At 39.2% G+C, this 17,915-nt stretch overlaps 1 protein-coding gene across 1 annotated transcript in view; it reads right to left on the bottom strand.

The window, feature by feature from the left end:
- Positions 1–17,915, bottom strand: part of PDE6C (phosphodiesterase 6C) — a 45,722-nt gene continuing 27,807 nt past the window's right edge. The window contains exons 15-22 of the mRNA XM_027062648.2: positions 15,435–15,522; positions 7,770–7,870; positions 5,921–6,028; positions 5,717–5,780; positions 3,576–3,650; positions 3,377–3,460; positions 2,850–3,006; positions 1–707 (exon numbers count right to left, since the gene is read on the bottom strand). Of these exons, the coding sequence (XP_026918449.1) occupies positions 646–707; positions 2,850–3,006; positions 3,377–3,460; positions 3,576–3,650; positions 5,717–5,780; positions 5,921–6,028; positions 7,770–7,870; positions 15,435–15,522 (739 nt within the window). The 3' untranslated portion in view covers positions 1–645. The remainder of the gene's footprint in view (positions 708–2,849; positions 3,007–3,376; positions 3,461–3,575; positions 3,651–5,716; positions 5,781–5,920; positions 6,029–7,769; positions 7,871–15,434; positions 15,523–17,915) is intronic.

The raw sequence follows: 17,915 nt of genomic DNA, 5'->3' as shown, positions 1-17,915 counted from the left end.
GACCCCCAGTACCTCAGAATGTGATTCTATTTGGAGACCGGTTATTTAAAGAGGTAATTAAGGTAAATGGAGATCATATGAATGGGCCCTAATCCAATACGACTGTGTCCTTATAAAAAGGAGATTAGGATGCAGACACACAAGATGGAAGGCTTTGTGAGGATACAGGGAGAAGATGACCATCTACAAGCCAAGTGGGGAGAGGCCTCACAAGAAACCAATCCTGCCAACACCTTGGTTTTGGACTTGGAGCCTCCAGAACTGTGAGAAATTTCTGTTCGAGCCACTCAGTCTGGTATTTTGTTACGGTAGCCCTAGCAAATGAATACTATTAATGAGAACCTTTAAAAAAAGAATTGGTGACTGGTTTCAGGATTGTATATTTTTAATTTAAAGCAAATTGGCACCAAAAATGCACTTGTTTTCGTCTTGTATTTTCCACTTCTGTTGAACTTTATTTTACCCTCGGGGTTTCATGTTAGCAATAGGTTTTCTTTTGGTGGTCACAAGGGTAGTTTATCTGAAGATCCTTTTACTCTCTTAGTTGTGGTTTGCTGAATGAAATTCGCTGAAGTTCTTTGGCATGTTTTCTGTTTTTCTTCAGAAGTAGAAACAATATTTGAAATTTAGACCAGTTGGATTATATTACAACATTAGACATGTTTTGGACTTTTTGTCATCACTGCCACCTCCTGAATCTTCTGTGGCTAGCAAAAAGAAAAACAGTAGTATTGGGCATCAGTGGACCCAGAGTATTTTTCTTCTAACCCTCTCATGACCAACTTAATAGCCTAATTAATAGTTTTAACTTATAACAAGTACCAGTGGTTTGATCATTTAAAAACTTGAAATCACGTTCAGGGTTGGTCCTTTTGAAAAAGAGAGTCTAATAAATGATTAACCAATTAACATCTGCTTCTCAAGGAAACCACTGATCTGCACAATCTGGGAGTCTAAGTTGTTACTGTGTGTCAGGTACTAATGTTGCCTGAGAGTACAAAATTATGTTCTTGGGTCACAGAGACTTCTCAGGGTAGCAGGAAAAAAAATTCAAAAGGAATTTTTATGCAAATAAGGTATAATAGATCCATATCCAATATACTGAATACTAAAAGAAAATGTCGGGAGACACTTAACCTGATATCCTGTTCATCATAAAATTGAGATAAGGATTAAATTTACTTGTACTAGGAAATACCTTTGCTTTTCACTTGGATAGTAAAATTTACCACTTCTGTTATCTTTTTGAAGTGCAAATCAAATCTTAATTGCTTTCCCATTTAAATCCTTTTAATGATTCCCCCTTGCTCCTGTAGAGGACAAATCCTCAAGCAAGGCCTTTAAGGCCACACTTTCCTGCAGAACTGTCTTACCAGTTCCCCAGACTCCAGTTTCACCCGTTTTAAGTTCTACAATTGCATCAGGCTTATTTCCACCTCAAGGCCTCTGTTCGTCACTTCCTCCCCAACCCCACCTCCTTTCTTTGCTTAGCCAAAGCCTGCTGTCTTCAGAATTTAGCTTAAGCATCCTTCTTCTGGAAAGACTTCCCCTGTGGTAGTTATAGATAGATAATCAATTGTTCACTTATTGGTTTAATGTCTAGCTCCCCTACCAGGTGGTAAGCTCTGTGAGATAAGGACCCCAACTTTCCCCAGGCCCTGCCTAACACGGGGCCTTATACAGAGCAGATGCCCAATAAATACATTGCTGAATGGATATCCAGAAGTCATAAACTACTTTTATTGTGTTGAAGGACCTCCTTAACCTTTTAAGCAAAATATTTTCTCCCTCTATGAATTTTTAAAAATACCACTAAACACAGTAGAATCATCTAAAAGGTATGTTGTATCTTTTGTTTTACAAGGCTCTTCCAGACACAGATGATTTCTTTGCTAAACAGAATTTCTTATAAAATCTTTTGAGTGCTGTCAAGACAGAATACAAAATCATGATGTTAGCATTCCAATTTCAAGATGACATTTGAGTCATGTGATAAAGTCATAGTTGATCTCAAGCATCTTAACAGTGGTTTCCTGAAGATAATGTTAAACCGAACAGAGTGACTTTAGGAGTAGAAACTTCATTGGGAAAAACAGCACAATATGGGAACATTCAAGGCATAGTCTCAAGTCACCCCATTCAGCTGTCCAGCTTTACTTCCATGTAGGGCTTCCTTAAGTCTGGAAGGGAGGCTGGAGATAAATCTCATTACATACACAAGAATTTTGAGCTCAGAGAGGTGAAGCAAATTGCCCAAAGCCTTATAACTAATGCATAACGTTAGGACTAAAGTTGTTTTTCTCACCTAACCCTGATCCCACTGGTTCCATGACTCTTGTATTTCTAAAAACTCAGTATTCTGTGGATGTACCCAGGAGCCACCTACTAGAGTGGATAAAGAAGCCTAGCCCCAACCCCTACTTCAACTGGACCAGTCAATTCCTCCTGGAATTATTCATAAGATCTTGTTTTGGGGGAGGAAAAAATCTCTCAAAAGCACTAATCAATTTATTATAATTACTGGGAAAGCAAGTCTCCTGTTTGCATTTACTTTTTATGGTTTTGTCAGTTGAAATTAAGCTCAGCCTGACTTCTGGCTACTTTACAACGAGCAAAAACAGATACCATCTAGGGGTGCCTGGGTGGCTCAGTTGGTTGAGAGTCCGACTTCGGCTCAGGTCATGATCTCACAGTTTGTGGGTTCGAGCCCCGCGTCGGGCTCTGTGCTGACAGCTCAGAGCCTGGAGTCTGCTTTGGATTCTGTGTCTCCCTCTCTCTGCCTGCTTGTGCTCTGTCTCTCTCTCTTAAAACAAACATTAAAAAAAAAAAAAAACCAGATTCCATCTAACCTTTTGCAGCCATGTTTCCTTCTTCCTGCTTTTTTGTCTCCTCTTCAATTACCTTCATCTTTGCATCGTATTCATCAGCTAGGGATTTCCATTCTACTCTGTTGTTCTGAAGACCAGTCAGCATTGGTGTGATTTCTTTGTGAAACCGTGAGAACTCCTAGCGAGAATTTTAGGTCAGAAACATAGTCATAGTTGATTTTCAGTACTTTTCATATGCAGAAAAGGAACTGTAAGGAATTATTACAGTGCTCAGAGCTGCTAGGATGAGCCTAACTCAGGGCCTTGGGAACAGGAAAGACAGGTCCTGTTTTCTAAGTACGTCTGGGTCTGTTCAGTGTGCTCACTTCTAAATTCTCTTAGTTTTTATTCCACCCCTGAATGAGAGATTAGGATAATTCCTCAAGCTACTTTGGAGAAACAAGGACACCCCTAATGGCTTTCCATGTGGGAGACTCAATTTTGGTAACAGTTTGAAAGAAAAACCCTAGTCCAGCTGATTATACATTTTACTCAATTCGTTCACTTACCTTGTATACAAAAGTACAAACAAAATCAATAAATCCAACTTGAAGTTTGGGTAGTTCGTCTTTTTTGTTTCTGTCCATCATAGGCTAGAAAGAGAAGTACATTCTTTAAGGATAGTTTTCTAAGACTCAGGGAACAAAAGAGACTGATTTGTATCAACAATTTGTAATAAGTAGTGTGTTTCTATGTCAAAGTCTTTACAATAGGCTGTTGCTGCAGCACAGTCCTCTCCAGATCTCCTTGTTCCCAAAATTCATTTGCAACCAGAAGTGCCACCTGCAAGTAAGAGTAAGACTCGGTTCATGAAAGTGACTTATTAGTAGAGAATTTGCATTTTATCAGTGTGCGTGACATTTCAGGATAGCGTTTATATTAATGCTCGAGGTGTTGTCACACCATATGCTCTTTGGTATTAAAAAGATGTCATCTACAGATTATATTGAAATGGCAAAGGGGAATTCCTCTTCGTGCGTCAGTGTTCTAGGCCCATTCTTGGAGTACCTGTCTCCTATTTGCTATTGCCACCACTTCTCAACAATAGAAAGGGGAGATGGGAGAATGTTTAATTCCATTACATTTTGCTTCAAGCTCTAAAGCTTCCCACACCCTCCTTTTGTCCTGCTTCTCTCTTAGCATCTAGCATGTGTGTGCACATACACGCACACACGCGCACACAGATTAGAACACAGCTTTACTTGACTACAGTGTGAGGACATTTGAGGGAAATTTTATATAGCTTTAAAAAACCCGGTATCTATCAAGTTCAATGATTATCCACTAGCTGCCTTACATTGACATGAACCCAGCTTGCCAGGAAGAATAAGATGTGACCACCTTCTTTAAGATGCTCACAGTCTAGTAGAGACAGTTCTGTGAACTATGTGGGGAAGTGCTGTGGATCAAGAAGGGAGTAAAGAGGAGGGGAAGACGATCTGCTGAGAGAAAATTGAACATGCAGAGCTTAGAGTGTGAGGCAGTGAAGGGGAGAGAATGACAGGAAATAATGTGGTACCTGTGGTGACAGGCCATGTAAGCTTTGCTAGAAAGTTTGATTCTCTAGACCAGTGATGCTTATTCCTGGAGGGGTAGGGTTCCTCCAGAATGTGCTAGTGGCCCAGGCAGGTGGGGGCCAAGAGAGATTTAAGTGAAAGTAACTTTGTTTTTTCTTTTATATAAAGCAATCTGTCTACAACTTTTGGCGGGAGGTGGGGTGGGGGGTGGACTGAAAGCTTGAAAATCTCTGGTAAGGGGGAATTTAGAAGGCTTTGAAGCATGGGAGTGGCTGAGCAGAACTCTGTAAATAATCCCAGCAGCCACTCAGAGGAAGGCTGGATGGTTCAGGATGAGGAAGGATCACTCAGGAGGATCCCTGCCACCACAGAGCTGATGGAAGAGGGTGGAAGTCTGACCTGAGGCTGTGGCAAGGGTGACAGGCAGGAATGGGGGAGATGAACTTCAAGCAAGGCCCCAGGTTTCTGGCTGGGGTGACTGTGCAGATAAAGAATAAAGGAGAAAGAGCAGGCACGTCAGGATGGAGGAGCACCAGTGTATGGTTCGGGATTTGATGGTTCCAATGATTCTGTCTTTACTAATACAACCCACATTTATAATTGGACCCAGTGAATTCTGGCCTTTCTTCTGCTTAGGGTTTTCCCTAGATGTCACTGAGGGAAAAAGAAGCTTCTTTCATCCAGTTAGTAAGAAATAAGTAGTGAACTAGTGGCTCCTGACTCCCACTCCCCAAGGTTGGCAGAGAACTTCCAGGGAGGGCACCCTTAAACATGAACTTATTACAGATGGTGCCTTGTGATCATTGACAGCACAGTGAAGAAGCGGTTGTGGGAGCAAACCACCCCTGCTAGGGGAAACCACTGATGATTCATCTTTGCCCTGTGCTGATTGATTCTACTAAAAACTCAGACATTCCCTGAATAATTTTATATAGTTCTTGCAGCTTGTTCAGTGATAAGGAATTCTTTGCAGAAAGTATTTCTTTCTAAGGTCCCTTCTCTTTGCCTTGTTCTGGGCAAAGAGACCAAATGACCTATCGTGTTATTGACATCTGTGAGCTCTTGAAAGCTATTTGCCTTTCTTCATTAACAGAAATCCAACAGGGAACATTTTATTTTTGTCTTAACTTCTCAAGTTTCTTTTTTCTTTTCAAATTATAAACTGATGGTTTGTTCCAGGGTAATGAAATATAGTTGTATACAAAATATATAGTCATATAATTGCTAGCTATAATAAAATTCCGAGATTGCCAGAATCTTCACATTCACCCTTACATGGGACCTAGACTGCATCTGAGAATGTGACAGAAAAGGAAACGTAACTGTACTCGCCTGACTTTGTACCTCCCAGGGTTTGGTTATAGCTGACAGATCACATGCAGTCATCATCATTGCCCTTAGAAGAAAACAAAAGTTGTTAAAATAGAAAGACATAAAAAATAAGGTGTTTTTTGTTTTGTTTTGTTTTGTGTGTGTGTGTGTGTGTGTTTGTTTTTTGTTTTTTGCCAAAAGAGGAATAAAATTCTGACTACTCACATTATAACCTCTTTTTTGGTTGGATCAATGGTTACATATTTGACGGCCTCTTCCTCGGTTTCCATTTTTTCACAGGCATCAACAATTTTTTGAAACATGGTTCTCTTCCTAAAAAAGATACAGCTGTGCAACGATTATAGCATATAAGACCAGAGATTTAAAAAAGTATCTTTAATATGCACTTCTCAGAGTTAAAGTTCCCACTTTGCATCAGATGTTTACATAGTGGATCTAAAGGGTCAGGGAATAAGAGACTAAATGGCTGCTAACCATTGGCACAGAAAGGGTTTAAGACAGGAAAACCACCAGCCACAGAAAGGGAAAAAACTGGTAAGTTTGAATACATTCAAGCTAAAAGATACATGTGACAAAAGAGATCATAACATAAACATAAAGGCCACAGGCTGTGATGAGACGTAATGCATAAAAGCAACAAAAAAATCAGAACCTAAAATACATGAAAAGATACTCAACCTCACTGGTAAACAAGAAAATACAAATTTGAACATCAATAAGAAGCCATCTCACTGTCAAATTAACAAGATAAATAAGTGTGTGCAGATCAAAAGTAGTCCAGAGAAGAGGTAACAAACTCTTGCACACCGCTGGTGGGAGTTTAAACTACTCAGGAGTGCAGTTTTGCAATGCAGTATAAAACTTAAGATTTGCAAATCTTGTCGCAATCCCACTTCTAGGTACGCACTTCAGAGAAACTCTCACTTGTACAAGGACATACGATGTGGTATTGTCAACAATAACGAAAAGTAGGAAATGATCTAAATGTCCATGAATAGAAGAACGGCTAAATTAATTATGGCATGTTCATAAAGCTGAATATACAGTTCAAATGAATGAACTGGATCTTCATTTACCACCAAGGTAAATCTTTAAAACACATTGCATGAAAAAGCAAGTTGCGGAAAAGTATGTACAAGATGAAACCATTTATGGAAAATTTTAAAACGCACGTAACAATACCATATGAAAACGTGGATGGAAAGGACAGATACACAGCATCAGGATGATGATGACTGTGAGGGGAAAGGGAGGGGTTTTTCATGGTAGAGTGGGTTTGGATGCCTCGATTGCATTTTTTTTTTTCCTTAAAAAAAAAAAAGACCTCAGGTGTGGCAAAATCTTAGCATTTGTTGAATCTGGGTCATGGATATTTGGATATCAATTATATTCTTTCAAGTATCTGTCTTCATCTTTGAACTATTAAATCGTTTTTTAATTAAGAAGGATCAGAGAGGCACAATTTGATACTACCCATCTAAGTCATTAAATAGTTGGATATTATAACTAGTTCACCTTGTCCTAATCCATTTTGCCAAGCAACTCTATAGTTCACTGACAAAATGGGCAGAAGCTCGGAGTATCTGGTCTCCTTGGTCATTTCTGTAGTGCTCTGCTGTACATAACTCAGAATTATGTGAGTTTGGTTAACGTGCATCCGTATGATCAAGGTTTTTTAGCTCCAAGTCTCCAGCAGAATCAAATGTCTGAGCCTGCAACTCTAAATACCAGACTCTGGACCATGATGACTCCACCAGACCAAAATGCTCCTCAAAGGCTTTGCGGCATCACCCTTCTGGCAGGTACACCAACTTCACCATGCATTCCTCAAACTTCTTCAATAACAAACTAATCAACAGCAGGGATTAGTTTTTTTAAATGTATTTTCAGATGTCTAGTAAACTCACTGTCAGTACCTTGAAGGTATTCTACTGATGTTCCAAAAGGAAAATGAATAACTGTGTGTGTGAATAAATAAATGCCTTTTGACTTGAATGCAGTGGATCATTTATGTGAGGCAGAAACACATAGTGTAGGGGCGTTCTGTACTTACTTGAAGTATAAAGCCAGGTCAGTTGCTATTATTGCAACTTCAAACAAATGAATAACTGTTTCAAACTGGCGTTTATTTAGGTTCTGGAAGATGTTTAAACTCTGTAAGATAAAAATTCACAATAAAGTGCAATCATTAATTTGTCTTGGTTCAACAAATAAGCCAAACTATGTTTAACAAAATAAAGATTATTGGCACAGAGAGATGAAAAACTAGGTCTTTCTCTCACGTTTTTTGTTTTCAGCTTTCTCTTGGATTAAATTACCACTCTACTTTGAGTAAAGTAATTTAAACTATAAAAGTAGATACTATTAGCAAATATTCATATAAGCAGTGTATAAGTTTGGGGAGTAAATAAAAGTGTTTTCTCCCAGGATCACTTAAAAATATAACAGTAGACTTAAATTTTGCTTGTATTAACTGAGGAGATTTAATAAAGAATATCTGGTACATCCAGTTGTTAGACATGCTGAATTATCCACCGGATAATTTTTGAGTAATCACAGAAGTTGCTGGATGACTTCAGAAACTATAAATTATACTAGTACTCATGTATATATGGGAAAAGATAATGAAATCTCTCAAGTTGTTCTTAAAATGTTTTCTTGCAATTATATTTTACAAACAACTAGACCTTTCTTCAGAGAGTTTCCCAGTAATAATCTCTTCACATATGGATCAGCTTAATAGTGTGATAGAAAATGAGAGTAAATTTGGCAGTGTGTGTGTGTATATATATATGTGTGTATATATATATATATATATGTATATGTGTATATATATGTATATATGTATATATGTGTGTGTGTGTGTGTGTGTGTGTGTATATATATATATATATAATGTTTTTTATTTATTTTTGAGAGAGCAAGAGTGGGGGGAGGGGCAGAAAGAGAGAGAGAGACACAGAATCCGAAGCAGGCTCCAGGCTCTGAGCTGTCAGCCCAGAGCCTGACGTGGGACTCAAACCCACAAACCGTGAGATCATGACCTGAGCCAAAGTCGAACACTTAACTGAGTCACCCAGGGCACCCCTTGGCAGTGGTTTTTAAAAGGTTTCATATTCCAATATGTATCCTTTTGACGATTACATTATTTTAAGCAACAAACTACACCGAATAACCACTGATAATATGGAAGCCTAGTTAATAGCAGTGTAATAATACGTATTATTTGAAAAAGGTCTCATATTCCAAATAAATCACTTTAGGCATACAGGCCAAAGGACAGATGTATAGTAGTTTTGCCACATGAAGTTGATAGTCATGAAATACATACATATACCCGAATTGCATTCTTGTCTTTTTTTCCTCATTCATTTTGACAGTCATCTAAAAACATGGACAAGTCTCCAAACTGAAAAACCTGTCTTAATTCTATACTCTTTTTATTTTCTCTTTTTTTTCTTTCATATCTAAGGATCATAAAAGAAGAGCTTCTACGTGGTTTTTTTCTTTTTTAAGTTCATTTATTTTGAGAGAGCGTGAGCGCACGAGCATGGGAAGGGCAGAGAGAGCTGGAGAGAGAGAGAATCCCAAGCAGGCTCCTCACAGTCAGCACAGAGCCTGACACGGGGTGGGGGGCTTGATCCCATGAACCGTGAGATCATGACCTGAGCCAAAATCAAGACCTGGACACTTAAGCGACTGAGCTACCCAGAGGCCCCTAAGTGGTTTCTTTTTAACCTATAGATACAGATTCATATTAAAAATTCTGCTCTGATTTATATTAGTTGGTAGAAAGCTCTTGACCAAATTTGTGGCCCATCTCTTGTCCCTTTCACTGTACACATTTTGGGCCTTTACTATGGCTTCGTCTTAGTTTTATTTTTCCAGTAACCCTATTTTATTTTTTATTTTTTAACCTGATATGTATTTTCGAAAGCTCCAATAAAACCTTTTGGGAACAAATTGAGTAACATACACACATATACACATGCCTTTTTTTTTTTTTTTTTTTTTTTTTAAGTAAGCTAAGGTAGAGCCAGTGATCAGAGCAGGAAAGATGATCAACACCAAGACATCAGATGACGTTACTAAAATATGAAGAATTAAGTATCAGATGAGAATCTATGCAGAAAAAACAAGTCACATGCAAGGCAAAAAGATTGGCCATATATACCTCTTCAGGGCAACACTTCAATGCCAAAAGACAGTGAAGCAATGTCCTCCAATTTCTGAGAATAAGTGTGACACAAGACTATATGTCCAAACTGATCTTCAAAAACAAATGTAACAAACAGTATTCTTTTTTAAGCATGTACTTAGATTAGCCTCTCTTAGAAAAACTACCATTTGACAAAAGTCTAGCCCATCAAGAGGTGAGTGAAAATAAGATACACAGGAATGGAGAAACCATAATAAAAGGATTGATTTTAAGTATTGGGTCCATTTAAATATAGAATTACGAATAAACAATTGTGTTAGAGCTAGAGAATATTATGCTAAGCGAAATAAGTCAGAGAAAGACAAATACCATATGATCTCATTCATTTGCAGAATTTAAGAAACAAAACACATGAGCAAAGGGGAAAGAGAGAGGGAGAAAGAGACAAACCAAGAAACAGACTCTTAACTACAGAGAACAAACTGATGGTTAACAGAAGGGATGTGTGCTGGGGGACGGATTAAATATGTGATGGGGATTAAGGAGTGCACATGTGATGAGCACTTGGTGATGTATGGAAGTGATGAATCACTGTATTGTAAACCTGAAACATAAAACACTGTGAACTAACTGGAATTTAAATAAAAACTAAAAAAAAAAAAAAAAGGTTAGGGGTGCCTAGGTGGCTTAGTCAGTTAAGTGTCTGACTTCAGCTCAAGTCATGATCTCACAGTTCATGGGTTTGAGCCCCACCTTAGGCTCTGTGCTGACAGCTCAGAGCCTGGAGCCTGCTTCGGATTCTGTGTCTCCTTCTCTTTCTGCCCCTCCCCCCGCTCACAACATCTCTCTCTCTCTCTCTCAGAAAATAAACATTAAAAAAATTTTTTTAAAGGATAAACAACTCTGGAAATTATTGAGCAACATATGAATTTATAAATATATAATGGTAAAAAATACTAATGATAATAAGTACCTTACAAAATGGAGGTGAAGATGTTGGAAGCAGTATTTTAATCGTTTCATGTTTCATAGCAGTGAGTTAGTAGACAATATAAAGTTAATACATATAGTCTAAAAATATCAAACATCTAAATGCTGAGCTATGGTTTTTCACAATTTCTCATAGTCCTCTGTTCATTTTAGAGGGTTCTTTAAGAACTAATATCTCGTGGGGCACCTGGGTGGCTCAGTCAGTTGAGCATCTGACTTTGGCTCAGGTCATGATCTCATGGTTCGTGAGTTTGACCCCTGCGTTGGGCTCTGTGCTGACAGCTCAGATCCTGGAGCCTGCTTCAGATTCTGTGGTCTCCTCTCTTTCCTCCCCTCCCCAACTCAGGCTCTGTCTCTCTCTCAAAAATGAATAAACATTTTTTAAAAATCTTTAAAAAAAAAACACTATTTCTTGTGATAAAGACCCAGTATCTAAAGTCCTGCAATTACATTTCTAAAATGTTTCTTCCATTAAATTTAAATAGAATTACACAAAAATAAATGGAAAACTACTCAACAATGAAAAGGATTGAATCGCTGGTGTATACAATACTAATCTCAGAATTATTACTTTGCATGAAAGAAGACAGCACAAAAGAGTACCTGTATAATTGTGTCTATATAAAATCTACAAAATCTAAACTATAGTGACTAAAAGCATTTCAATGGTTGCCTAGGGCTGGGAGCAGAGAGAGGCCTGCACTGCAAATGGGCACGAGGAGTGGTTTGGGATCATAGGAATATTTTATATCTTGATTGTGGTAGTGGTATCCTAGGTATATAAAATTGTATAAACTCATATAATTGTACACACTGAAAGGATGCAGTTTATTGTACATATATTATACTTCAATAAAGCTGATTTTAAAAACATAACTCTGGGGTGCCTGGGTGGCTCAGTCAGTTGAGTGCCTGACTTCGGTTCAGGTCATGATCTCACCATTGGACCCCCAAGTCGGGCTCTGTGCTGATAGCTCAGAGCCTGGAGCTGCTTCAGATTCTGTGTCTCCCTCTTTCTCTGCCCCTCCCCTGCTCTCTCTCTCTCTCTGACTCTAAAATAAAGAAACATTTAAAAAAATAACTCTCTGGGGCACCTGGGTGGTTCAGTCAGTTAAGCGTCCAACTTAGGCTAGGGTCATGATCTCACAGTTTGTGAGTTTGAGTCCTGCATCAGGCTCTGTGCTGACAGCTCAGAGGCTGGAGCCTGCTTTGAGTTCTGTTTCTCTCTCTCTCTGTCCCTCCCTTGCTCATTCTCTGTCTCCCTGTCTCTCTCTCAAATATAAACATTAAAAAATTTTTTTAAATAAAAACCATAACTCTGACTTTAAAAAAAAGCTTGAATACTATGATCCCATCTTTCTAAAATTGTTTCTCTCCATCCTGCCTGCATACCTTCACAGGGTGGCTGATTACAGTTCATTAGGTGTTAATGAAATAGCTATTTTTGAGTTATAGAATTTGAAATGAATTTTTTATATTTATTTTTAAATTTTTCCCTGTCATTGAGTTTTAATAGTGAGCAAGTGTAATTTTTACAACCAGTATTATTAATTTTGAAGACATAGAAACGTATAACATTCTATTTGTTTTCCTAAGGATTGTGCTGAAAACCTGAGGTAGGGACAGGCGCACCACCACAAGAGAAGGGACCATGTCCCAGCTCATTCTGGTGGGGCCCCCACTTGCTCAGCTGGTTTCACTAGCTCACAGAGAGTCTATGTTCTCTCCTACTATTACAACAGCAGTAAACATATAAATTCCCAGTAGTGCATCCAAATAGGTAGGAATGACTCCAATTCATCCTGATTAGAGCTTCCTGGTGAGGTGAGGCAGGAGAACATATAGGCTATTCTAGTCTTTGGTGTGGTACCTGTGACACCCGTGGAGGAGACTGCTAATGTGTTCATGACTCACTGTGACCATACATTGGATATTTCATTGCTTCTTCACTCCTTTTATAAGATGGGGTTGGTATGAAAAAGCATAAAGAGGATTATCATAAACTCTGTCAAGAAGTGTTTGAATAATAACAGGGGTCTGTTATTTATGCTGAGCCATTTGTGTTGTCATTTCTACAATACATTGTAGCATTAAGATGTATGCTCTTTCTAATCTGACTAGCGAGCTTTCCATCTATTCCCTCAGATGAAAGGGTTGACTGCTGTCTGCTTTGGAATGCAGGTGGTTCTTAACCCTCAGAACGGTGAATCCCAATCTACTGGGATATAATGACATTTTAAGGCAAAGCTTCATAATATACAAAACAAAATACCAAAATTGTTATCTAAATCATGAGGATTTCCCTTATTTAAATGCTTTTAATGCAAATATTTTCTTTATACAAAAAAAGTAAATAAAAGGGCAACATTGTTTCCCAAAGTGTAAAAAGAACATTTGATGGCTAAAAAATTTGTGTTTTTTTTTTTTTAGCGTTCCATTTGCCTGCTCATAAAAATCTCTGTGATTGCATTGTCTGGCGACTCTATTTACAGGCCTTCTAAGTCTGCAATTAGCAGGTTAGATAGCATGGTAGACAAGTCCTTGCCAAGGTGGTATGGATTACCGAGATGCAGTATGCCTTTTGAGAAAGAATAATAAGCCTTTATACAGCCATCAAAACCAGTTCAGACTCCAGAGTAAATAACATTTAAAAAATTAGGATGGAAAGCCACAAGTCCATTATAAACCCTTAAATCCCAGAAAGGAAAAACATATGAGTACGAGTACCACCCAAACATTTGTTTGAACTCAACGACACTGAGGTCAAGACCTGAGCTGAGATCAAGAGTCGGACACTTAACAGACTGAGCCCCCCAGGCGCTCCTTGGCTGAAGTTTTTAAATATATTTTGCTTTAGTAGGTAAATGTAAAATTAAATAATAAATTATATTTGACAGTACCTGTTTACGATGTCACATAATCAGTGACACCACTGATTATGGAAAGTGGAGAAAATTCTTACTCAAAGATGTAAGATTGTCCCAACCAGTAAGAAAAAGACTCATAAAAAATTAAATAATAGCAATTTACTCTTATCTTCCCAAACTACTTTCAATTCCACTCCTTTCAATTTTCATAGAACAGATATTACCATCATTTTTATGTTATAAACCCTACTGCAGGGAGAGGCTCTGGCTATCCACCAGAATTATTAGCAGTCTTATTAAAATGCAGATTCCCGGGCCAGAATCCCTGAGAACCCCATCAGTAAGTGTGAAATGAAGCCCAGGGTCTGTTTTTAACAGCCTGAGTACACTTGCCTGGTGAATTCTGATGCACTTGTCCGGGTCCCTCTCTCTGGGCGTGGCATCAATCACAGGTGATAACAACACTCAAGTATTGGGGCGCCTGGCTGGTGCAGTCGGTTAAGTGTCCAACTCTTGATTTCAGCTCAAGTCATGATCTCACAGTTTGTGAGATCCAGCCCCATGTCGGGCTCTGCCCTGTCAGCTCAGAGCCTGCTTGGGATTCTCTCTCTCTCTCTCTCTCTCTCTCTCTCTGCCCCTCCCTCGTTCTCATGCACTCTTTCTCTCTCAAAAATAAATAAATAAACTTTAAAAACAAACAAAACACAGTCAAGTACGTTTTTTCTTTTTCCAACTTTTGGCCTGATCTCTCTGCCTTACAAGTTTCCCCACTTGGCTTCTCATTACTTGGGAAAATGTAGTGTTATCTCTAAATTTGGACATATTTCTGTATGTTCCTTCCCTGAGACTTTAATAAAAGATTATCACAGAAACAGAAAAGCTCCACTCCCAGAGGGCTTATTTCTCCTGAGCATGTGTGATTCTAAACAAGGTCTCTGCTATGACAAAATTGTTCCCCTCCATCTAATAAAGACTCATTTAATTAGTTTTGGTTTGGAACTTTCTCAAGAGATTTTTTTTTTAAGTCTAACTAGATTATATCCACAACTTTTCCACAAGCCTATATACCCCTTAAGTAAAAGTGTTAAAAGGAAGAATGATTGCTGCCTATGGAATGTTCGTAGTACCTGACGTGTGCAAATCCAAGTGAATTCAAGACCACGCCCAAGCCACTTCCAGCCCAAAGCTGTCGGTGACCCCGCCCCTCTGCTCTCCTATGCCACGCCCACTCCTGAATGTGGCCTCTCCCTGTCTGTCTGATGCCAGTTGTCTGTCCCTGTCTTGTATCCTGATTTCATGCTTGCCTCCACTACCAAAGCTTGCCTTCCTCAAAGATACGGACAATTCCTCACAGTGCGTGCCCCATGAATAAGAAAATCACTGGCTACCTAGCCTCATTTCCCCTTTCCATGGATATACACGTTAGGGTGCACAGAGCCCTCTCACGTCCACCGTAAGCTTTTGCTTCTCTCTCCACAGACCCGCTGAGATTTTGCGACTTTCTATGCCTCGTTTCTATCTCAGCTCCTTCTATCTTGGTTGCTCAAAAACTGTTGCAAAATAGCTATTTCTAGCAATTGACCTCAAAGAGAGTATAGACTGCCAACTGCCACAACTCAAGGCCATCCTCTTTCTAAGCATCTTCCGTGGGTTGGTGCTTTGATCCAGAGCTTCTGGCTGGCCCTGGGAAAGCCTCACGTACCTCATCCTGCAGTAGAGTCTTACTGTACTCCAGGTGGTGCCTCTCCAGAATGGAAGATCCATGAAGCTTTGCTAATGGAGATGTGGATCTAGGAGGAAGAGGATATACCATAATTTTAAAGACTACACATATGCCCATAGAGAATAGAGTCTTTACCCTCTGAGGATGTTTTCCATTTCTCCTTTCTCCCTGTCCTCTAATGGCTGTGAAATGGTCGAAAGTAACATATTGGAATAGATTTTTTAGGCTTAGAACATGAGAATACACTCTTAACAAATTCTTTAAAAAACCTAATTTGTTGAATGCATAAAATGACTGAATTACTTAAATTAGGAAGTTTGGTTCATCCACTGCATCTTTCAGTTTAAAATCTTTAGGTTTTCTGGAGCTTATGGTAGTGGCCTATGACTTCTAGAACATGTAACAAGTCTGTTGAAGCCCCATCGACCATTTGCATGGAAAATGTTTATTAAGAATTTCCAGGAATCAAAATAAAAATGATTGTAAAGCAATCATTTCTTTCCTCCTCAAAGACAGGGACACAGAGTTTAAGTTAAAGTTCCCATTTGTTTTTTGTTTTGTTTTGTTTTTGAGACAGAGAGAGAGAAAGAGGGAGAGCTGGGGAGGGGCCGAGAGAGGGGGACAGAGGATCCCAAGCTGGCTCCTCACAGACTGCAGTGGGTCCAATGCAGGGCTCGAACTCACGAACCATGAGATCGTGACCCCAGCCAAAGTCTGATGCTCAACTGACTGAGCCACCCAAGTGCCCCTTGAAGTTCCCACTTGTTAATGATTAGGTCACAGCTTTATATAAGTGGGGACCTCAGTCTTTGGTGCCTTGTCTTTCTTCAAGTCTTCCTGTTTAAGGAATGGGAAGCACCTGAAGATAAAAAGGTAGAAAGAGGAAGTGATGGAGAGAGGCTAAGGTCAAAGGCCTACACAGATAACGTGAAGACTTTGCTATAGAAATACAGAGCGAATAAATAATTTGAAGGGACGAAGAAATCAGAAATACGGGTGGGAGCCTTAGTAGAGAAGTTTCATCTTATTTCAGCAAGAACAGAACTTTAGGGAGTAGAGGAGACAGTAACAGGTCACGAACAAGTCTGGTAAACCAAATGCTCCAGTTAGGGAACAATCAGACTATGCCTGAGCAATATTATAATTGATCATAATTTTAGCACATATTTACATACATACTCTGTGTGAGCACTGGAGATTTAAAAAAAAAAAAATCAAAGCTTGATTCCAGTCAGAAAAGAGTAATATCTTTAATTCCTTTATTTTTATTTTTTTTAACGTTTATTTATTTTTGAGACAGAGAGAGACAGAGCATGAACGGGGGAGGGGCAGAGAGAGAGGGAGACACAGAATCGGAAACAGGCTCCAGGCTCTGAGCCATCAGCCCAGAGCCCGACGCAGGGCTCGAACTCACGGACCGCGAGATCGTGACCCGAGCTGAAGTCTGACGCTTAACCGACTGCGCCACCCAGGCGCCCCTAATTCCTTTAGTTTTAAAAATATCAGTCAAAAAAGGTTTCTGGGAGTTAGAGATACACCCAGTCTCAAAATAACACCTCACAGATTACTTAATACAAAGGAGAAAATGTACCTTTACATAAAGAGATCTCCTGGATATCACCCATAAATAATTTAACTAAACCTCATAAATAATGGGACAAATTGCTCTCATGGGCCTCCTGAAGAGCTGAGAAGGGCACAACATCATCAATGTAGAGTTCCTGCCAAAAATGTTTACTCTGGGCATAAACTGAGCCTGGGTGGCTCAGTTGGTTAAGTGTGTGACTCTTGATTTCGGCTCAGGTCATGATCTCGCGGTCCGTGAGTTCGAGCCCTTGCCTGGAGCCTGCTTTGGATTCTGTCTCCCTATCTCTCTGCGCCTCCCCTGTTCACGCTCTGTCTCTCCCTCTCTCTCAAAAATAAATAAACATTTAAAAAATTTTAAAAAATAAAGCAAATTTCAGAGAAGTTATTAAAAGTTTCAATGGGATATTGAGGGGAAAAAATGTTTAAATCACACCATCCGTCAATAATTCTCTGTATTTTGGATGTCTGGCAACAGTAAGCTTCAAGTATGGAAAATAGCCAGTGTAGACTGTGAGACTATCCAGGCACTCAGGGAGAAAATAACCAAAGGAGAGAAACTCAAGCAATAGAGATTATGGTATGGCTTGACTATTGAACCTATCAGTTTCCCTGGAACATTCCCCCGAATGATTTTTGAAAATTAGAACTCCAGCAAGGGGCAGTGTTGGTAAAGAAGCACTAAGGGGTTCTTTTACGGTAGACTAGTAACATCTCAATTTCCTGAAGAAATTTGAGGATTGTAGTATGGGGGAACACCACTGTCAGTATCCCCTGGAGAATTCTGCGGTAGCGGAGGAGACGATTAAAGACTGGATCCAAGTAAATTTTACCCTAAAATGTAAGAAGTAGAAAATGGCACAATCTGTAGATGAC

The sequence above is a fragment of the Acinonyx jubatus genome, chromosome D2 (assembly GCF_027475565.1).
Source record: "Acinonyx jubatus isolate Ajub_Pintada_27869175 chromosome D2, VMU_Ajub_asm_v1.0, whole genome shotgun sequence".
NCBI lineage: Eukaryota > Metazoa > Chordata > Mammalia > Carnivora > Felidae > Acinonyx > Acinonyx jubatus.
This window is presented reverse-complemented; position numbering and strand designations above follow the sequence as displayed.